Genomic DNA, 24,224 nt, shown 5'->3' on the forward strand with positions numbered 1-24,224 from the left:
GGCCATCCAGAAACTGCCTGACCTAGGGATCCATCCCATCTGTAGACAACAAGCCGAGACAATATTGCTGATGCCAAGAAGTGCTTGCTGACAGGAGCCTGATATAGCTGTCCCCTGAGAGTCTCTGCCAGAGCCTGACTAATACAGATGTGGATGCTCACAGCCAACTGTCGGACTGAACATGGGGACCCCAATGGAGGAGTTAGAGAATGGACTGAAGGAGCTGAAAGGGTTCGCAACCCCATAAGAAGAACAACAATATCAACCAAAGAGACCCCCCAGAGCTCCCAGGGACTAAACCACCAACCAAAGAGTACACATGGAGGGATCCATGGCTCCAGCTGCATATGCAGCAGAAAATTGCCTTATCTGGCATCAATAGGATGGGAGGCCATTGGTACTGTGGAGGCTCAATGCCCTAGTGTAGAGGAATGCTAGGGTGGTGAGGTGGGAGTGAGTAAGTGGGTGGATGGGGGAGCATCCTGGTAGAAGCAGGGGGAGGAGTAGGATAGGGGGTTTGCAGAGGGGAAACTGGGAAAGGGTATGACATTTGAAATATAAATAAATAAGATAACCAATAAAAAAAGAAATCCATGAAGGAAGTGCAAGATTACCCAAAACCGAATAGATTTAAAAAGCAGAGGAAAAGAAGTCCTTCAATGGCAAAGAAAATTGTCTTAGCTTTCCAGGAATGGTAGTACATACCTTTAACCCCAGCACAGAAGCAGGGACGGAGACAAGCCCAGAAGATACCCTGGAAGATACAGAGAAATGGATCCTATGCAAGAGACAGAATACAGCACATACCTTGTCACTGACAGAGCTGTGCAGATGCAGAAAAGGAGACCATATAGGGGACAGAGCTATCAAAGCCGAATGGATAAGAGACAGGCAGGAAAGACCCTAAGGCTAACAAGAGCCACTCCAAAGTTGTTCCCAGCAACCATCAGCAAGAGATTTCCTGGAACCTCAGGGAAGACAGTGTGTGAAAAGTGCTGTGCACCAGAATCAGAGCAAAAGACAGCAAGCTGCGCAGCCTCAGCAGAGAGCGATGGGCATCTGCTGAGAGTAGAAAGCTGAGACTTTCTCAACTTGATAGTTACCACCTTGGCAGATGGAGCAGAAGGAGTTGTGTTCTGCATAGAATTTTGACCACCTGATAGATCTAAGGTAAACACAGAGGACAGGTTTTCTCCAAACCAGAAACTTTGACTAAGCGTTTAATGCCTTCTATGTCATTTTATTGCTTCTGTTTTTATACACTTTATTTTTTAACTTTTTTGTTTCTTATATATATATATATACACATACATACATACACACAAACACACATATATTAATTCTCTACCCTTTTAGACCCTTAACATATATACTAGGGTAAGCTGTATATTGTAATTTGTATGCTTACTCTATTGTTTTTTTCTACCTCTAACCCATGTAGTCTTCTTCTCCTTGCCACTCTTTCTTTTCTTACACTCTGCCTCACTAGTTCCACAACTGGGGCTCAAGTATTCTTATCTCCAAACCTTATTAGGAAAATAAGTCAGGAGCACAGTATGTTTTCCTGCAGCTAACTGAATCTTCTGTTGAACTATCCTGATTCTTTTACTGCAGTGGATTTTCATGAACCCAAATGGGTTGTTCAACCCACCAGGAAGACTGATATAGAATACAACAAACAAGGACAGAGAAAATGGCATCGAGTAAAACACTTGCTGCATAAGCATGGCAATCATAGTTCTGATCCCTAGCACCCACAGAAAAAAAGCTAAGAATAGCTGAGTGTGCTTAAAACCACAGCACTGGGTGGGGAGAGGAGCAGAGACAGGTACATCCTCGGAGCTCATTGGCCATTCAGCCTACCCCAAACTGCCAGCTTCTGATTTAGTGGAAGATACTGTCTCAAGGCAATAAGACACCAGATATACTCCTATGGATTTCACATTTATGTACATGAGTGTGCACACCTGCACACTCACATGCATGTGCCATACAGAGAGACTAATAAAAACTGCAAAAGAAAAGACCACAAACTGGAGATTATACACACTTCAACAGATATGTAAAATACAATAAAGAAACTCTAGAAACATGAGACAGTACTTCACAACAACATGTCCACAAGTATCCTCAAAAACATGAAAAAAAAGATAAGCTAGCTGAAATCCCAGAAAAGTTTTTGACAGTCCTACATTTTGAATTAGAGGACTTGAATAAAAATACAGAATTTAATTCAAGACACAGACAAAAAGTTTACAAAACCAAGAACCAAAGTGGATGAAAGAATCAGTAACTTAGATGAAAATTTTAAATCATGGGGAACAAATTCACCAAGGAAATCAAGATGAGAAAAAGAACCAAACAGCAATTTTGGAAATGGAAAGAAGCAATCACTTATATTAAAAACACAGAAGAAAGTAACAATGGATAAGACCAAGAAGCAAAATGAAGACAAGGGAAGACAAGGTCAGGGCAATGATAAATACACACTTGTATAAAGAAAAAACATCAATGAATCTGACCAAAACTTTCAGTAAGATGGGAATATACTCAAGAAACCAAAGAAGAATCTGCTGCAGAGAAGAGGAGACTGAGATAAAATCAAATGGCTTACACAACATAATCTATTAAATTATACCAAAGAATTTCACAAACATACAGAAAAAAATACACATCTAAGCACAAGAAGTGAGCAGAACCCCAAATATATACAAATAAAAGAAAACCTCTACATGGCATAGTCATGCAGGTATCAGATATACAAATCTGAGGAGTAGTACTAAATGCCATAAGCAAAAATCACAAAGTAGTATCTGGAAGCAGAAGCATCAGAATGGTGTTTGACCTATCATCAGCAATCCTAAAAGCTAGGAAAAGCTAAATATCAAGTTACCACCAAAATAATATATCACAAGCATTGAAACTAAACAATTGTCAACCAAGATTGGTATAATTAACCCAATTATATTGTAAAATATATGGAGAAATACCTTTTCAAAACTGTCACAAATTAAGGCAATTCATGATCACTAAGCCAGAACTTCAGAAAATTCTATACAGAATTTAAGAATAAAGAAAGTTTCACACATACGAGAACACAGGAAAGAATGTATTTCATGAAGACAGTAGATGAACAGAGGAGAACTGAGGTCTTAGTCATGTCTAACACATTAAGCAAGCAAGCATCTGTACTACCAAACCAGAAGACCAAAGCTACCAATGAGAACACAAAAGAAAGCCAGAAATAATAGCAAACAAACCCTCTTCTATTGCAGTGGTCTTACCAGTTAACAGACAGAGGCTTATCTGACAGGATTTAAGAACAAGATTCAACTAGTTGCCAACTTTAAGAATCTCATACAACAAGGAAAGACTGAAAGTAAAAGGCTAGACACTAAATTACCAATAAAGTAGAAGCTGTAAAATAATTGATATAGCAGTTCTCATATCTGATAAAATAGATAACAAACCAAAATTAGTCAGGAGAGATGAAGGCTACCGTATGTTAGTAAAAGGGTGAATCAGAAACACATAACTATTGTAAATGTCTATGTACCAAATCACTGGAACCCAAATTTCAAAAATTTTACATTAAAATGCATAAACACATAAATAAATTCTGATACAATAACAGTGGGAGATTTCAATATCCCAGTATCATACCTAGATAGTTCTCCCTAAATTAAAAATCAGCAAAAGGAAACCCCAAACTTCAGAACTAAAATATAACATAGATCAATTAGATTTAACAGATAAAGTACATTTTTCTCACAGGTACGTGGAGCCTTCTCTAATATTAACCACAATATAGGCAGAAAAACAATATTTAGCAAATAAAAATCTGAAATAATTTCCTGTATCTTATCAGTTGTGATGGCTATTCTCAGTTGTCAACTTGACTATATCCAGAGCTACAGTTCAGATATGGAGGGCATGCCTGATCTGGATCTTGAGGCAGGAAGACAACATGCCTTTGATCGAGATCTCAAGGCTGGAAGACAAAGGCTTTTGATCTGGATCTTGAGGTAGTATGACATACACTTTTGATCCAGATCTTACAGCATAGTATCCATGCTTATAAAAATCTATAATGAAAAAAAAAAAAAACTAAAGAAAAGCTAATATCTAGGCATGGTGGTCAAGCCTTTAATCCCAGGACTTAGGAAACAGAGGCATAGAGATCTCTGAGTTCAAGGCCAGCCTGGTTTATAGAGCAAGTTCCATGACAGTGCAGTCTTCCAAGACAGGTAGTAAAGGAACCATTGAGTAAAAACCTGGTGAAGATGTAATTGAATGAGAGGAATATGTTCCAGCCCCAGCAAATAGAACATGGCAGCTTTGGCCATGTGGTTCTGGCTTTAGAGTCAAGAAATCTCCCTCTGAGACTAAGTAAAGTTGCTGAGGCCAGATGTCTGCATGGAGGCGGCAGAGAGGCCATTGTATGAAGCTGTGAAGGTAAAGCCTGAGTTGCCTTGGAGACTAGATGTTAGAGATGCTGTGGGATACCTTCTGAAAAAATCTGCTAATAGGAAATGGAACCAGCCAAAGAGAAAGAAGTGTGATGTAGTTGAAAAAGATATAAGGAGTTGGAGATCTAAAGAGATATTTGACATCAGACATGAAGATACAGTATCTGGAGTTTACGCAGCTGGTTTTTGGTCTTGCTTTGCTCTAATATTTCCTTACTATGCTCCCTTCCCTACGTTTTGGAATGGTAATCTATATCCTGTGCCATGGTATGTTAGAAGTGTGTAATCTACTTTTTGGTTATAGGAGATTACACTTAAGAAATTCTTGCATTTCTTCTGCAAGAATTTCAGAAGAAACTTTGAACTTTAGACTTTTAAACACTGAGACTGTGATAGACTATTTGAAGTTGGACTAAGTGCATTTTGCATTGTTATGGCCACTAGCTTATGGGGGCCAGGGAGGGGAATATGGTATTTTGAATAAGTTTGGCTCCCCCATAGACTCATGTGTTTGAATGTTTGGTATCTAGGGAGTGGCACTATTAGGAGGTATGGCCTTATTGGAGGAAGTGTGCCTTTTGTAGAGGAAGTTTTTCACTGTGGAGGTAGGGCTTTGAGGTCTTAAATGTTCAAGCTACATCCAGTGTGAAGAAAAATCCAGTCTCCTCCTGGCTGTCAAGAAGCAGAACTCTTGGCTCCTCCAGCACTATGTCTGCCTGCATGCTGCCTTGCTTTCCGCCATGTTGATAATAATTAAACTTCTGAAACTGTAAGCCAGCTCCAGTTAAATGTCTGCCTTGGTCATGGAATCTCTTCACAGCAATGAAACCTGTCAGACAACAGTAGACTAAAACTAGAAATCAACAGAAAAATCTAACCTCAGAAAATACACAATCCTTGGCTAATAAACAATATACATTTGTGTCATAAGATAAATGACAGAGAAAATTTAAAATTTGCAGAATCAAATGAAAATAGCACAGCATATCTATTCAGTTCTAAGAGTAAAATGTAAAGTTATACATGGCTCGCATTTTAAAAATCAGACAACAGCCAGGTGGTGGTAGCACAGGCCTTTGGTCCCAACATTTGGGAAGCAGAGGCAGGCCATCTCTGAGGGCGAGGTCAGCCTAGATTACCAAGCTAGTTCCAGGACAGCTGGGGCCACACAGAAAAACCATGTTTCTAAAAACAAAACAAAACAAAATGAAAATCAGAAACCTGTCAGTATGGCTGTGTGTAAAGGCACTTGCTGGCAACCTAGTAAACTTAGTTCAATCTCTGCAGCTCATGAGATGAAGAAGAGAACTGACTCCTACATGTCCTCTGACTTTACATGTGGGTATAGACACACTAAATAAATATACATTTTTTTCCAAAAATCACTGAACTTGAATAAAGAACCTAATGAGATGCTAGAAAAAGAAAAGGCTAAACCCAAATGCCCCAGATAGCATGAAATAATAAAAATGAAGGCAGAAATTAATAAAATAGACACTAAAAGAACAATACAGGGGCTGGAGAGATGGCTCAGTGGATAATAACACTTGGTGGTTTTTTGTTTATTTTTTGTTTGGTTTATTGATTGATTGGTTGATTGATTGATTGATTGATTTTACTGAATACCTGGGTTCAGTTCCCAGTACTCACATGGCAAGTAAGAATCCTCTGTTACTCCAGTAACAGATCCAACACTTCCTTCTGGCCTTCATTGGCAGTACACATGACATATATACAAGTAAAACACCCATACATATAAAATAAAAACAATGAACCTTTTAAAAATATAGAGAGTTATCAGACAAGAAAAAGCTGGGTTTTTTTTTTTTTTTTTTGAAAAGATTGACAAGGGCTGGCCAAATGGCTTAGTTGGTAATACTGCTTGCTGATGGCCTGCACGTGATGGCCAGAACCCACAGTGGAAGAAGAGTTCTCTTCTCAAAGGTTGTCCTCCATATGCATGCTGTGTTGTGTTCATGCACATGTGTATGTAAACAAAAATAAATACAATTTTAAAGAACAGTATATGTTTAAAAAATTAAAAAGGAGCCCATAATTAAGAGACTTTAGATATTTAGTTAGGCTTTGACTATTTGGAGAGGGCTCGAGTGTTGAAAGAGACCTTGGATATTTGAAGAGACTTTTAAAGTTAAGTATGCTTTATATTGTGATATTAATATTAATATGAGATATTGGGGATGAACAAGAAAGAAAAAGGTTATGGTTTAACAACGATACGTTTATGTGCCAAGTTGACTAAGGGTTAATTGTCATGATTAGTTTTATGTCAAATTGGCACAAGCTGGAATCATTTAGTCAAGAAAATGTTTCTACCAGATTGGCCTGTGGGCAAGCCTATGGTGCTTTTTTTGTTTGTTTGATTGATTGATTGATGATTGATGTGAGAGGTTCCAGATTACCATGGGCAGTTCCATCCCCTTGGCTGGTGGTCCTGGATTTATAAGAAAGCAGGCTGAGTATTACAAGAGAAGCAAGTCATTAATGCAGCATTCCTCCATGGGCTCTGCATCAGATGCTGCCTCCAAGTTCCTCCTCCCTTGAGTTCCTGCTCTGATTTTCCTCAGTGATGGAGTGTGACCTGAGAGTTGTAAGATGAACTCGACCCTTTCCTCCCCCACGTTGTTTTGGTCATGAAGTTTTATTTTAGCAATAGAAATCCTACAGCCCCAAAACCATAGGTCTAGAATTAGGCCTGTGGGTACACAGATGGCAGGCAACAGAGAGGATGGAAGAGGAAAGATCCAATCAAAGATGACTCTTGATGAAAGCAGGTTCTAAGGCCACAGATCTAGAGCTAGGTCTTTGGGTGTGGAGGTGGTTACAGCAGGGGGGAAGAAAATTGGAGGTTTGGGGAAAGGGGTGATTGGAAAGGGATGAAGAGAAAAATGTCTCAGAAACAAGGAGAGTTCATGGCCTAGAATTAGGCTTGTGGTTTGCAGATGAGAGGGAAGGGAGAAAGGGATGGGAAAGACAAGAAATGACTGACATGTTAGGCAAAGGGGACTTACATATGAAGATTGTTGAAGGCTACAGGTGTAAAACTAGGCTTATAGGTTTGGAGGTGCAGTGGATTGGGAGAAGGGCATGGTGTTCGTTTATATTTTGTTTTTGAGACAGGAGCTCACTGTGTAGCCCTGGATGGCCTGTAACTGACTATGTAAATCAAACTGGCCTCAAACTCACAGAGATCTGCCTGCCTCTACCTCTTGAGTGCTAGGATTAATTTTTTCCCTACCTAATCTTATGCTTTCTTGGGTTTCTTTAAATATTTTGTTTCTGTTATCATTTTGACTTTCAATGTATATATTATATGAAAAAGACACTCTTGTGTTGTTTCTTTTCCTGAAAATCTGATGTTCCAACATCCAGTCTAGGACAGAAGACAAAATAGAACGATTCAAGAAAGCAGTTGAGTACTATTCAGTCACAACCAAACTCTCTTCACTGCCAGTGGGCCCTTCCTTTCTAGGTAAGGCTTCCAGCTGCTGTTAAATTGAGTTTATTCCTTAGGGCCAGAGTGGAATCCCTTATTTCTACCTGTGTCCTGACTTTTCACTTTTATAGGTGGGGGGATAATGCCATTTCCTTAGCTTGGGCTTCTAATACTAACCCTCATTGTGACCTAGTGCCTGTAGAAGTAGACCTGTCTTTGGCAGCAAGCTCAAATTTGAATTCTTCTGTTGCTTGCTAGCTGAGTGATCACTTCACATTTGTATAAAACATGACTCACAATACCTATTACATAGGGTTGTTACCAGATTAAATACCTTGTATAGGATTCCTAGTGCCACTTATCCATTCTACCAATATTACTCCAGACAGGGGCCATCTTACCACAGAAACTTCATGTCATTTACTTTTTTGATAGAAAGGCTCTGATTAATTGTTGCCATTATAAATTTGACAGCTTTAACAAAGTAAACTGGGAACTCAGTTCAAAGGAATTAATATTGAATATGTCATCCAAGGAACAGCTTGTGAATGCACCTGTACATAATCTCAGTCTCATTGGCCTAGTTTAGGTATCTTGAGGATGTCAAAGACAGTGTAAGGAAATCCCACAAGGTACAAAAAGTCAGATTCATGGAATAGCCCATGATAATTAGTCAGTTAATTATAACTTTTTGCAATGCTAGGGGCTCTGTGCATGCAGGGCAACTGACCTGCCGTTGTTCCACATCCTCAGATCATAAACTTTATAACAGGTTTTTAAATGCAGTGATGGTTTAACAGGATGTAATACATATGGCAAAATGATTAGGATTGCTGAAGCATAGCACTTTTTTTTGGCTTCAGGCTTTCGAAATAATCGGCTTGGAAATCCTCCTCTTCCACGGAATCAAATGGGCCCAATTTCTCCTGGAAAGCCAATGGTAAGTATTTGCTTATTACATATTCATTAAGATCACTTGCTTATGTTAGACTCAGGCTTATTTCTGTTTTTTATAATCTGAATTGAGGAGTTAGGATGATTGAGTGTTAACTAGACTATGCAGTCTTATTGTTTTGTTCCTTGAGGCTGGAAGACTATTGAAAGAGCGCATCCAAATTAGTAATCACTAGGGCATTCTGTGTGTGTGTGTGTGTGTGTATGTTGGATAATGTCACAAAATATTTCTAAGAGATCTAGTTTTGTAATTTTCCTGGCTCTGGCAAATTCTATTCAGATATGACGGTCAGAATTATTTCTTAATATTTTCAGTAGGTACTTCATACTTCAACTGTTCCTACTATTTCTATCATCTACTGCGACACAGCTTCTGAGGTAACATCCTGTATCCTGGTAAAATGTTAAATAGCCTTTCTGTCTGTTTTATTCTTTAGTTTTCTCGCCAGGTACCCCAGAAAATGAAATACCCACCACCATTTCCAATGGGACCCAACTCGTCTCTTCTCTTCTCCCATAGTGTGGGGGAATCCCATGCTTTCTCTGAGGATACCATGCTACAGGATAGTTCCTTTGCCAATTGGGCTGTTTCTTACGACTCTAATACATCCCAGTTTCCTAACTGCCTGACTTCTAAAACTTCACCTCCTTTGGGACCAGATTCTTCCCATTCCTCTTCCTCTGATGGTGATGAGGCAAACGGAGCTGCTTCTGAGTAAGTGTCTATGTAAACAACCATAAGAAACACATTCAGAAGAAATGTGGAGAAGTGGATGTTCTTGCCTTCCTTTTGTTAGTCTTTGCCCTTCATCCTTCTGTAGGTGCTCACTTTCAGATAGCCAGGCCATATAGGAAAGGTAGTTGTTTAGAAAATCTTAACATAGATGTGCTAAATAACAATCCTGTGGTTTTTCAGTTTGTGAGGAACATAAACTCAAGGTTAAAAGAATGAAAGAATTTATATAGTTGAAATATTGAAACAGTTCCTTAGTAACAAATATAGGTCTCATATACTGGCTTGATTGTTTTTAAGATTATTACACTAAAGAGATAGGGATACTTTGAGATTAAAATCTTAATTATTTTCTTAGACTATGGGTAGACTCTAAACATGACATCTTAAAAGCATAAAGAATACAGAGAGACTTCCATGATTTTTTATTCTTTGGTCTGTGTCAGGTGAAGAAGGTCAGGGGACAATGATGACCACTGAGAGGAAACCTGTCAAATCCAGTCCTAAACCAGCGTCTCGACCATTAGAGAGTTTTGTGATTCCTTGTGATCAGGACTTGAGTGGAAATATTTTTATTAATTTCCATTTTCTGTCTTGTGTTGTTTCTTTTTTTTTTTTAGACAAATCACAGAAGCAACTCAACAAAAGCCTGGATGGGAAGATCCCAATGGTGACAGAGGGGCTTGGGTACAGCCTGTTGATGCTCAAGTTTCGGAAACCAGTGTAGCTGAAAGTGAACCTCATATCCCATCTCTGTTATCTATGTCTACAAGGAACCACATGGATATCACCATTCCACCCTTACCTCCAGTAGCTCCAGAAGTCTTGAGAGTTGCTGAGCACAGACACCGAAGGGGTCTTATGTATCCATATATTTACCACGTCCTTACTAAGGTGAGAGAACACATCCCTATCTACCTTTCTGCTCTCTGCAGTATCTCATAGTTACTGAGACGAAGTTACAAAGTCTACCAGAGAAAAGTCTGATAATTGTCATTATTCTTCAGGGGAAGTAGTTCTGGAGATTGAACCTCTAGGGTCTTGCACATTCCAGACAAGCACTGTAGCATTAAGCTTTATCCCCAGTCACTGATCAGTGTATCTCAAGAGGTCCAAGGGTAGCATGTATGTTTGTGCCCTTCCTGTATTGAGGGTCTCAGAATAGGAGAAATTAGTAGGAACTGGGACTAAGCAGTAAATAAAGATACTAAGAGAGAAGTATAAATTGTAAAATTTTGAAGGAATGTATTAAGCTGATAGACTGGTTCTGGAGGCAGCAACTAAGGAGTGGATTCTCCCCCTTGTTCCTTATCGTTTCTGCTACTTTTATATACGTACTCCCTTCCTCTGGTCTTAACTCACAAATTACCGACAAAATGTCTAAGCCAGTCATGGTGGCACAAGATTTTAATCCCAGCAATCTGGAAGCAATGGGAGGTGGAGCTCTGAGTTCTAGGCCAGCCTGGTCTACAAACTGAATCCCAGTCAACCCAGAGTTATATAGTGAGACCTTATCTCAAAAAACAAAACAAAACAAAACAAAACAAAACAAAACAAAACAAAATGTCTAAGGTAGATCTCCCTGATAGTCAACTACAGTTCATCAGATATGAGCTTTACAAATGGAACATAGTTTAATAAGATAGCTATAGTTAACAGGGCTTCTTACAGCTTCCTTCTAATCTGAAAATCTCTCTGAATACAAACAGTAAATTCACTTGACTCCAAAAGCTACAGTTCTAAACCTCAAGGAATTCATTTTCTTCTTTTCCCTGGACCATTTTCTTATTAGGGTGAGATTAAAATCCCTGTATGTATTGAGGATGAATGTAACATGGAGCTGCCTCCAGCTGCTCTCCTGTTCCGGTCAGCTCGCCAATATGTTTATGGAGTTCTTTTTAGCCTAGCAGAGACACAGCGGAAAATGGAGCGTTTGGCAATACGGCGACGGTTACCTATAGAAGGTAAGTACTATTCTAGCTATTCTAATCATGATAGCTCTCTCTACACACACACATACACACACACACACACACACACACACACACACACACACACACACACACAGCCTGTGCTAGCATACCATACTTTGGGCTGTAAAGCAACCTTTAATAAAATGTATCATTTACCAGATTACACATTGAAATAAGAAATATACAAATATAGTCCCCGATTCTAAAATCATGAAACATTCAGAATGTGTATTGCTTTGAAGAACAATGTTGGACTTTGAGAATGTAAGACTTTATCTCATACTCTCTCTTCCACAGTGAGGTTTTTGTTTTAGGACATGATGCTGTTGGTAGTAGAAATTATTAAGTTATTTTAAACTATAGAATGACTTAGTCAAATTAGTATATCCAAGAGAATCACGTGTGTTTCTACTTCTGAGAAGGTAAATTAGATTAGATATACTTTCCTTATGCTTCTTGCTAAGTGCAACTAATATTCTAAAACATTGTATGGGGGGGGGGAAAGCAAACAAGATACTTGAGAAAGTAGAGACTGTTTGATGACCTTGCTACCTAGGAATTTTGGAGCAGTGAGTTCTCTGGGTTTGCTTTTAGTCTTATACATCACAGACTGGATATTACACAAGTTGACAGGGAAGCCGGAAGTATCAACCACTGCAGACCAATACTCTCTGCCTGGAAGCCTTCAAAGGACCAACCTAGTAACAGATTTTTTTTTTATATGAAAACTGCTCTACTTGTGCCAAGCACCACAAAAGAAACCATGGTTCACCCTCACTCTTACCCTTACCAGCAAAAACCTTACAACTATCCTCCATTAGCAGGCTGTAATGAAGTGTATTGCTTTACCAGATACTGTTGGGGAGGTGTCAGAAAAGGTCAAATGAGGAATCAAAGCATACTCTCCCACCCATCAGCAATGAATGCATGCCTACCTTCACATACTACAGTAGTCACAAAATGCCTGGCCAATATAAGATATAAATAAGGTCCAGAATCATACATGAAAACTCACATGTTTGGACTTAAACTGAAAATGTTTTTATACCAAGAAATATGAAGGTTTCAAATGCAGATCTCAGACAGATTGGAAAGAAAACAAAATACCATGAAGCTAATTCGAGAAGAATTTCAAAGCAACTTTCATAAAAAAGTTTTAAACAAATAATTACAAACATTCTCAAAACAAATTGAACATAGAAAGCCAGCAAGATAGCTCAGTGGATCAAAGGGCAGATCCCTGGGACCCATGGTGAAAGGACAGAGCAACTCCTGAATGTTGTCCTCTGACCTTCACACACATGCATATATGTAACACACACACACACACACACACACACACACACGCTACATAAAAATTTTAAAATTAAAAAAACAATATTTAAAGGATCAAATGGAAACTTAAACCTAAAAAAAAAAAAAAGAAAACACATGATAACCAAATTAAAAGCCTTGCCAGTTGCATATCAAATCACTGCAGAACTAGGACAAATTCACTTCCACTGAGTGCAGACAAGGCAGCCCAGTTAGGGGAAGAGGATCCATAGGCAGGCAATAGAGTCAGGGACAACCCTGGCTCTAGTTGTTAGAGGACCCACATAAAGACCAAGCTGCACATCTACTACATATGTGCAGGGGGCTTAGGTCCAGCCCATGCTTGCAATTTGGTTGGTGGATCAGTATCTGGAAGCCTCGAAGGGTCCAGGTTAGTTGACTCTGGTCTTCTTGTGAAGTCCCTGTCCTCTTTGGGTTCCTAGACTCCCCAAGTTTCATCCAATGTTTGTCTGTGGGTCTCTGCATCTCTTTCCATTGACTGTTGCAAGGAGCCTCTCAGAGGACAGTTATGCTAGGCTCCTGTCTACAAGTATAACAGAATATCATTAACAGTGTCAGGGATTGGTGCTTCCCCATAGGATGGATCTTAATTTGGGACAGTCATTGGTTGGTCATTCCTTCAGTCTCTGCTCTATCTTTATCCCTGCATAGCTTGTAGGCAGGACACATTTTGGGTCAAAGGTTTTGTGGATGAGTTGCTGTCTTTATCCCTCTACTGGGGGTCCTGCCTAGCACAAGAAGTGGCCACTTTGGGATCCATATCCCCCACTGCTAGGAGTCTCAGCTGAAATTATCCCCATAGACACCATGGGGCCTCCAACCATCCCAGGTCTCTGGCATGTACTAGAGATTGCTCCCTCCAATTTCAGTTCTCTCTTCCCTGCTCTCCCTATACCTAATCCCTCCCTGCCCCCATGTCCTGCTCCCTCCTCCACCCCCTCTCTCATCCAGTTCACTCCCTCCATCCACCTCTAATATCTATTTTATTTCCCCTTCTGAGAAAGATTTGACCAACCTCCCATGGGCCTTTCTTGTTATTTGATTTCTTTGGGTCTGTAGAACTTTGGATCAGTATCCTGTACTTTATGGCTAATATCCACTTATAAGTGAGTACATACCATGTATGTCCTTTTGGGTCTGGGCTACCTCACTCAGGATGACATTTTCTAGTTCCATCCATTTGCCTGGAAAATTCACAATGTCCTTGTTTTGATAGCTGAGTAGTGTTCCATTGTGTAAATGAACCACATTTTCTGTAGCCATTCTTTGGTTGAGGGACAGCTGGGTTGCTTCTAGTCTCTGGCTATTATGAATAAAGCTGCTATGAACATAGTTGAGCAAGTGTCCTTGTGGTATGGTGGAGCATCTTTTGGGTATATGCTGTGATGAAACACCATGACCAAGGTAACCTATAAAAACAAATGGGCTTATAGTTTCAGAGAATTATGCTGTTGGTTGAGCAAAGGCATGGTGGCTGGAACATCTTTATCCTCAAGCAGGAGGCAGAGAGAGAGCCCACTGGGAATGGCAAGAGTCTTTGGTAACTTTAAAGCTCATCCCCATTGAGACACCTTCTCCAACAAGGCCACACCCCCTCATCCTCCTGAAACAGTTCCACTACCTGGGGACCAAACATTTGAACATATGAGCCTATGGAAGCATTCTCATTCAAACCACCATAGCAACATATGATTATCTTTCAAATAAGATCCTTTAGTAATGAAGGAGAACCAGGTTAATTTTTTTATAAGCAGAATGGCTAAAGGCAGTTGATACAGAAAGAGAATGGTAAAAGAATGAGTCTTGAAATACCAGAAAAGAAGAAAAAGCAGTAAAAAGACCAAAATAATTGATAAATATAATAGACATCTTTGGAGTTTCTAAATTGCATTTACTGGAATAAAAATTATAGCAATATTTTATTGTATAAATAGAAGCTACTTAGGGCCAGGGAGACAGTTGGCTTAGCAGCTAAAGGCCAGCTACCATTGACAATCTAAGTTTGAGTCCCAGAACCCACGTGGTGAAAGCAGAGAATCACTTCTATGTGCAGGCTGTGGCATGATTTTACTCACCCAAAACACATACTAAATGAACAAATAAACATTTTTAAAGAGAATATATTTTAGACAGTTATAAATGGAGTTCATTTGAATTGACAAAATACCAATATCTACTAATATAATTTATTTACTTATTTAGTTTTAATGCTAAAGACTCAACAGGGCCTCATGGATACCAAACATGTTCTCTGCCACAGACCTATATTCCTGTTTTTTCTTTGTATATCTTTTTAATGCACATTTTTGATATTAAATTATTTAGATAATGCAGTGGAAGATATAACTGTGGTTGATCATACACTTAGTATGCCTGAAGTCATAGATTCAAGTTCTTGCACCTGCCAAAATACATATATAGAGCTATAACCATGCATGGTGGCACACACCCTTAATCCCAGCACTTGAGAAGCAGAGACAGGCCAATCTCTGAGTTTGAGACCGGCCTGGTCTATAGAGTAAGACCCTGTCTCAAAACAACAAAAAAGACAGGAATAACACCCTAAATCCCTATTATAAATAAATCAATATAGGATTCTAAAATTAGTTCAGGTAATTCATAGGAAGGGAATAACCATAAAGCTGAGCAATAGCAAATGAAACAAACAGTACTGTAACTAAAATGGTAGTCTTACTCTCAATATAGAATAGTCACATCATTATGAGTACATCCTAGATTGTCAGTATGTCAGTGTGAGTAGATCCTAGATTGTCAGTATGTCAGTATGACTACATCCTAGATTAGTCAGCATATGCTGTAGACTAAATGCTTTCTCATATCTGCCATATTGATAAAGTAAAATCCTAACCCCTCATTGGGTGGTTATTGACAACATTCATGAGTAGAACTTGTGTTTTTGTGAAAGGAACCCTAGAGAGCTTCCATGTGAAAACATATTAAGATAGCTAGCTTTCTGTAAATTAGAGAGCAGACTCTGACCAAATGTATCTCTCTGCACTTACTTTCACGCTTCTAGAACATTGTGAAATAATATCTGCAATTTATAAGCTATCTATCTGGTCTATGGCGTTTTGAGACAGGGTCTCACCATGTAGCTCTCGCCAACTCAGAACTCACTATGCAGACCAAAATGGACTTGAACTCACAGAAATTCACCTGTCTCTACCTTCCAGTGCTCAGATTAAAGGTGTGCACTACTACCTCTGCCAATGCTGCTTTTTTATAGCAATACAAACAGATTAAGACAATATAAATATGAAAGTTCTATAAATATTAGCCTATATCATGTGTATAGAGAGTTCAAGGTCAGCTTGGACTACATGTCATGGTGCTGTCTTGGAAAATAAAGAAACAAAAATATTAGTAGAATTTAATAACATAGAATACACACACACACATTCTGAGGTTTTAAATTTTCAAACAAAACCAAAGCAAGTAGTATTTTTTGTTTGTTTTGCTAAGTAGGGTTTATTCTGTTGTCGCAAGGTTAATAAAATATTTAAATTTTTATTTAAAATTAAACTATTGTCTAAATAAGGTAAAGAAAAGAATCATATGGTTTTATCAATGGATATAGGAAAAAGCATTGGGCATAATTTGACATACATTCATGATAAAAAAAAAATGAGAGGAAATAACTCAATTGGAGGATTGAGTGGACACCACACATCTTACATAACAAACCACAAACTAGGAATCTGAGGTGTGCAGGATGCTCTGATTGCCTACTGTGTTTTCACCTTTGTAAATCTAATTGATGTTGGATTTGAAGGACTTGGGTTTTGGGGTTTCAGAGACAGTCTCTGTTACCTAGGCTAGACCCCAACATGTACCAAACTTCCAAAATTGCTAAGATTTGGGGGATTTTGTTTGAGAACCCAAAATTGAATATCCTACAATCTATTATGAAACCAAGTATTCACATAATTCTTCCTTGGATGTCTGTCTTTGTCTAGTCTGGTAAATCTACTTAAAAATTAGTTTCAACGTATTTTCAAAACTATGTGGGATGGGATCTTGACTTTTTCTTTTGCAAAGTAAGCACCATGTTCTACAAAAATTTTGGTGTGACTGTTCCCTTTGTCTGGATCTTTATGAGAATTAATGTGATAATTAGGTACCAACTGCCTACTAAATGCTTGTGGCTCCTAGGATTTACTAGTGCTAACAGTAACAATTACAGTGACCAAAATCAAAAGATACTGAAGTGCAATAGATTGTCAATTGTAGGCAGCTGCAATAATGTTCAGCGTCTCTAGAGCCCATTTCTCCTGACTTTCTGTTTTTCAGTTCCTTCTGTGATCCTTAAAGAGTGGTCTGCATATAAAGGGAAATCACCTCAGACCCCCGAGCTGGTATCTGCACTCACTTTTCGAGAATGGACTTGCCCAAACCTCAAGAAGCTCTGGTTAGGCAAAGCAGTTGAGGACAAGAACAGGAGGATGCGGGCTTTCCTGGCCTGTATGAAGTCAGACACGCCCAGTATGCTCAATCCAGCTAATGTCCCCACCCACCTGCTGCTCATGTGTTGTGTACTCCGGTAAGCTGTACAACAGACTCTCCTACTTTACTTTTTGACATCTTCCTTAAGTGTTTTCTTATAGCATTTCAAAGTGAAGAGATTTTTTTTTGGTTTATGCTTGACTTAACCTTAGCTTTCAGAAACATTAGTAATGATTGTTATATGGATAGTCCCAGTTTGTGATCCCATATCATCACTTGGACATACATGCATTCGATTTTTTATTTAAAAAAAATTTTAGAGTCATTTATTTTTCTGTGGATGGGTGTTTGCCTGCAGGTATGTTTGTACACCGTGTGCATGCAGTTTCCCCCAGAGGCCAGAAAGGCTTTGTATCCCCTGGAACCTGAGTGACAGATATTTGTGAGCCACCATGTGGGTGCTGGCAATCAAACCCTGGGTCCTCTGGAAAAGCAGAGTGTTGCTAAACATTTAACCATCTCTCCAGCCCTGATTTGTTTGATATTACTTTTTTTTGTTGCCAACAGTCCTCATTCGTTGTTTCTTCTTCTTATTTTTAATTAGCTCACCTGTTATCAAGATCCCTCCTTTGTTTTGGTTGATTCTCTCCCTCTCTCCTTTCTTGCATCTCTCTGCTCCTCCTTCCTAGTTAACCTCCCATACCCCCTTTTCCATTTTCATTTCTCATGTGTTCTACTATCCTCTTCCTCTGAAAGCCTCTTTTTCTCCCGTCAGGGACTCATGTCTGGTATGTTGACCATACACACACTTACTTCTATCTAAATACACATATACAAAAACTACCAGCTAGGATAGAATATTAGAGGCAGCATATGGTATCTCTCTTTCTGACCTCAGGTTACTTTACATATCTTTCTGTTGCTTACCTTTTCTTTCTTTCTTTCTTTGAATTTTAATTTATTTGATCTTGTTTATCATAATGATGTCTTAGGAATGATTGTTACATGGATAGATAGTCTCAGTTTATGATTCCACGTCTCCATTAGGACATGCATTGATGGACTGGTGCTGTTATGAAATACTATGACCAAAGCAAGATGGGGAGAAAAGGGTCTATTTGGTTTATACTTCCATATCAGTGTTCATCATCGAAGGAAGTCAGGACAGGAACTCAAACAGGGCAGGAACCTGGAGGCAGGAGCTGATACAGAGGCCCTGGAGGGGTGCTGCTTACTGGCTTGCTCCCCATGACTTGCTTAGTCTGCTTTCTTATAGAACCCAGGACCACCAACCCAGGGATGGTACCACCCACAACGGGTTGGGCATTTCCCATTGACCACTAATTAAGGAAATGCCTTACAGCTGGATCTCTTGGAGCCATTTCCTTGACTGAAGTTCCCTCCTTTCAGATAACTCTAGCTTGTGTCAAGTATCCATAAAGCTAGCCAGGACAAATGGACTATTGCCATGTAACTAAGTTTGTCTGAACTTCTGTGCTCAAACCATCCTCTCTACTTAGCATACCTAGTGAATTGGACTATAGGCATACATGCCTACATCCATCCAGTTGTTCTTAATCTACTCACATTCATATATGTTCTTCTTGATTTTTGGGTTATATTCCAACTATTTACTATACTATACTATTATCACAGTATTTTGCTGATTAATTGATGGATGCTTCTTCCCAGTTCTTTGAGATTTCACTCAGTGGGTTCAATAAATGCTTTTAAAAAACTGTGTTTATTGATTTTATGTATATAGGTATGTGGTTGCATGTATGTCTATGCATCACATGCATGCAGTGTCCACAAAGGTCAGAAGAGGCTGTCAGATTTTCCAGAAATGCCATTAGACATGCTTGTGAGCCTCCATGTAGGTGCTATGAATCAAACCACTTAGCTATCCCTACAGTTTCCAGAAAATATTTTCATGAAATGTTTGTTTTAGTGTTCATTTGTCAGTGTACCTGAAGTAAATACCCAGAAATTCTGATTCCAATAAAACAGTGGTTCTCAACCTTCCTAACTCTGCAACCCTTTAATATAGTTCATCATGTTGCGATGACTCCCACACATAAAATTATTTTCATTGCTATTTCATAACTGCTACTGCTATGAATCATAATGTAAACATTTTTGGAGACAGATATTTGCCAAAGGGGTCACATACAACCCATAAGTTGAGAACTACGGCTATAAAATATACCTATAATTTTTTAAATTAAATATTGCCAAATTACAATAGATTATAGCCTTACTAATTTATATACCTAGAATAACACTTAGATTTTCTTATTTCTTCATATTTTCAGTTCTAACTGTCATACAATCAAAATCTTGTAGATTTTATACAGTATCTTGACATTTGTTTTCCTTTAACTACTGATGAGGATGGTCTTCACTTTTTTTTTCCTAAAGATTATGTGCAAAGAAATTGCTCTAACCTTGAACTACACAGCAGTCCCATTTTTCTGTTTTTGAGCTTAATAGCAACTTGAGGGTTTTTTAAGTTTCAAGATTTTAAGTGAATTTTATTTCTATGAGTATTTTGACTGCATATATGTTTGTGTACCACGAGTATGCCTGGTGCCTTCAGAGGCCACAAGAAAGCAGATGGTTCTGGGACGCCATATCAGTGCTGGGTTCTCTAGATGAGCAGCCAGTGCTCTTAACTGCTGAGCCATCACTCCAGACTCTTGTACTAACTTTTTAATATGCCAGTTGTGCTGGCACACACTTTTGGTCCCAGTACTAGAAAGGCGGATCTCTTAGTTTGAGGCCAGCCTAGTCTATATAGAAAGCTCCAGGACAGTCAATGTTACATAGAGAGATGCTGTCTCAAACAACAAACTTTTAAATATAAAATTTAAAGTTCTAGCTTTTATTTATATTTTATGTATATGTGTGTGTGCCTGAATGTGTATATGTGTGTATATATATGTATATATGTACATGTACATATATATATATATATATATATATATATATATATATATATATGTATATTCTCCATGCGTGGGAAGATGCCCATGGAAGGTAGAGGGTATCAGATCCCCTGGATTGGAATTACAGGTTGTGAGCCACCTGATAATGGATGCTGGGAACTGAACCTGAGTCCTCTGCAAGTGCTCTTAACTGCTGAGCCATCTCTCCCACACCTACTTGAGCTTTCTTGCTCATCTATTTATTCTGCAAACTCTCTATTAGACTATTGCTCTTTTACTTGATGATTGCATAACTTCTTTGTGAGATGCATAACAGAAATTTTTGTATATTTGTACTCTTATGTGTATATATTTCTGGCCTGTCACAGTTTGTTCAAATTTTATGTACATCATTTTATCTGATAGAATTACTTCATTTTTTCCAAATCTTCCATTATTATAATTTTCTAGATGAAGAAAAGTTAGAATAATATAACATACATCAATATGAACACTACCTGTAGTCTACTATTAATGTTTTTATCTATAAACTATTCACCTGTCTATCTCTAGTTTCTATGTATCCTTCTTGATAGATTACTAAGTGAGCTGTAGATCTCAATAAATGTTTCTCCTTATTGAGAAGCACATATTTTGGTTTGTCAAACCCAGTAACTTGGTTTGATATCTTATTTAACAAATTCTCCATGTTCCTGGTTCATAAAGATATTTTCTGCAACACTTTTCAGGTAAGGTTTTAAAGGTTTTTAATATAGTATATATTTATCTTAGATATGCAGAAGAAAAGGGTCTTTACTCCTTTTCTCCATATACTGAGCTAGATCCCCATTTGCATGTATTAAATAATTTCTTTCCCCACTGATTTGCTGACCTATAATAACCACCTTCCTCTGTACACATGTGCACATGCCGTACAAACACAAACACACCATACACACATACACATATACTCCATTCATTTATTCTGTTTTGTTCTATTAGCTAATTATTAAGGGCTCAAAATTTTCTTTAATATCAGGCAGGGCAAATTACTCTGTATGTCTTGTTTCAAAATTTTTATATTTCATGAACTTTTAAAATATATAATATGCAATTTAATTTCTACAACAATATTATTGCAGGTTAATTTGACATTGAATTGATTAATTTAGGGGTATTGGCATCTTTATAATGTTACATCTTTGTGTCCAAAGACCATAGTTTACCTCTCCCATTGATTAGGTCTCTTTCTTCATGCCTTCATAGATTAATTTTTTTCTACTGATACCTACAGTTTAATTCCTAAGTACTTGCTATGTTACTGTAATTAGGGATGGTATTTCCCTTTTATGCTTTCTGATTGTTTATTTGCTGGTGCACTGAAAGTAATTTTTTTTATAGTGGGTAGTTCAGATTCTAGTTTCTGTATGTTATAGAAAACTGAATTTTGAAACTGGGAAGATCTTAGTTTGAATGGTGTTTTTATTATCATTATACATGTGTGTGCATGATGTGGGTGAGGAGATGCACATGCCACAATGTACATGTAGAATTCAGAGAACAACTTTATAGAGTTGGCTCTCCCACCATTGCATATATTCCAGTATTGAACTAAGGTTGCTAGGGTTGCACATCATGTACCTTTATAGGCTGAGCAATCCTGCTGGCCTTGCATTGGTTTTTGGTACAGAGTTTTACTATGTATCCCAGGTTAGCCTTCACTTTGGGTTGAAGCTAATCCTGTGTGTTGGGATTACAGTTATGGACCACCACACTCAGCCTCAGTTTAGATTTTTGTTTTGGCCTTTTTTATCTTGGTAACTTTAGCCTTTCTTCACATTTGGTTTTTCACTGTAAGTAGTATAATAATTTTTCATAGAGCCATCCGAACATTTAAATAATGCATGCAAGGTCCCTCCTACATAATAGATGCTCAATATAATGTATTGGTTATCTAACTATCTTGACAATCAGGTTGATGACCCATGAGATTTTTTTCCCCAAATGGATAATAGATACAAACTTTTATCTGTCACATCACTAACATATTCCTGGGCCACAGATGAGACATGGCTCAGCAGATAAGAGCACTGGCTGCATTTCCAGAGGACCTCGGTTAAATTCCCAGCATCAACATAGCAGTTCGCAATTGTCTGTAACTCCATTTTCAGGGGACCTGACACCCTCACACAGACATACATTGCAGGCAAAACACCAATGCACATAAAGTAAAAATATATCATTTAAAACCTTGTCCTATATTAACTCTGAAATTGGGTATTTTGTTGCTTCTTTCATTACATTTATTTATTTATTTTATTATATATGTGTATATATTTGCCATAACTCACATATGGTGGTCAGGACAACTTGAGGAAGTTGATTCTCTCCTTCCATCATATGAGACTTGGGGATGGAACTCAGGTTTGTGAGGTTGGATGTCAAGTGCCTTTGTCTATGGAACCAGCCTGTTTTAATCTTTGTTCTCAATGCTTTACAAATAGCATATTTTCCTATTTACTTGGGCATCTTGTTTGTGCAGAATGTGTCCAGAAGCATCTAACACAAATGCTGTATTATTTTAATAAGGCCTGGGAATGTACTTAGTGGACACTCTCAGGCTCCCGTTTAACTTGTTTAGCCTTAAACACATTTTTTTTTTTGCAATTTAGTCATCTGATTTTTTAGTGTATCACAGATCACAAAGCACCAAATAGTAGTAATATTTACCAAATACTAAATGTCATTTCTTTTCCAGTTTCCTATGTTCAGATACTCTGTTCAAAGCAACTTAAGGGAGGAAGAGTTCATTTTGAATCTCAGTTGAAGCATATAGTCCATCATGGTGGGGAATTCAAAGTAGACAAATCTAGAAGCAGTTAGTCATGTTGTATAGAGTGTCAGGAAAAAGTGACATACGGCTGCTGCTCAGCTAGCTTTCTCTTTTTTATACAGTACAGGATCACAGCTCAGGGAATGGTGACACCCATTGTGGGTGGTTCTTCCTACCTCAGTTAGCCTAATTAAGACAATCTTATCTGCATGGTGATTGGAGATCTCATCAACTTGACAATTGAGATTAATTATCACAGTAAGCAAGACAGACAGATACTTTAACAGATAGCCCTACCAATGACAATGACAAATGATAGCACACTGCCACAAACTCAAAGGAAAAAAGATTACTTTTCTTAAAGATTCAAAATTAAGAGACAGTATCTGAAGGTAAAATTGCCCATTATCAATCAGTACCCCAATGTTTATTAAATCATCACCAACAGGTACTATTCTCTTTCTTACCATGTGCCTTGTGGTTGATGTTTCTAATCCTTATAATAATAGTGTCAGCTAGCATAAATGAGAAAATACGCTTACAGATCAGCACCCAACAGTGATGATATAGGAAGACACAGAAGACAGAGTTCAAACCATCCCCCCATTTTTCTGACTACCATTTCTTGCTCTTTAAGAAGATAAAATAGTTTTAGTGCACTTTTGGGCCACTGAGATGGCTCAGTGGATAAAGTGCTTTGTCTACTCCACAACCCAATGTGACCCATGAAACGCAGCTAGTGAAAGGTGAGAATTAACCCCAGCAAGTTGTTCACTGAACACCTGCATGAACACTTTTTAAAATCAGAAATGTACTTACAACAATTAATAGAAAAAGTGGTTGAATTTTTTTAAAAAAATTAACTTTAAGTGAAGAATAAGCTTAAACATGACATTGCTTACCAATCTCAAGTGAACTCAGTGTTTGCACATTGAACTCTAGCCTTGTTGAATACCAGGAGTCAGTCCTCAATGACTTCATTTAATTTTAGTTAAAAGATGCCTCCCATGGAAATATAGTAATACTGGAGAAATTGTGATTAAAATATGTGTTCATAAAGTTCATATATTTATATTCTAGAA

At 38.1% G+C, this 24,224-nt stretch overlaps 1 protein-coding gene across 4 annotated transcripts in view; it reads left to right on the plus strand.

The window, feature by feature from the left end:
• Fam120c (family with sequence similarity 120 member C) overlaps window positions 1-24,224 on the plus strand; it is a 117,040-nt gene that overhangs the window by 63,247 nt on the left and 29,569 nt on the right. For 3 of the 4 annotated variants that reach the window (XM_034485235.2, XM_076918493.1, XM_076918494.1), the window contains exons 5-10: window positions 7,860-7,959; window positions 8,787-8,863; window positions 9,315-9,592; window positions 10,231-10,504; window positions 11,403-11,574; window positions 17,230-17,479. In XM_034485235.2, the coding sequence (XP_034341126.1) occupies window positions 7,860-7,959; window positions 8,787-8,863; window positions 9,315-9,592; window positions 10,231-10,504; window positions 11,403-11,574; window positions 17,230-17,479 (1,151 nt within the window). Of the gene's footprint in view, window positions 1-7,859; window positions 7,960-8,786; window positions 8,864-9,314; window positions 9,593-10,230; window positions 10,505-11,402; window positions 11,575-17,229; window positions 17,480-24,224 lie in introns of those variants that run through there. The other variant, XM_076918495.1, reaches the window with a different exon arrangement.

Source organism: Arvicanthis niloticus, chromosome X (genome assembly GCF_011762505.2).
Source record: "Arvicanthis niloticus isolate mArvNil1 chromosome X, mArvNil1.pat.X, whole genome shotgun sequence".
Classification (NCBI taxonomy): domain Eukaryota; kingdom Metazoa; phylum Chordata; class Mammalia; order Rodentia; family Muridae; genus Arvicanthis; species Arvicanthis niloticus.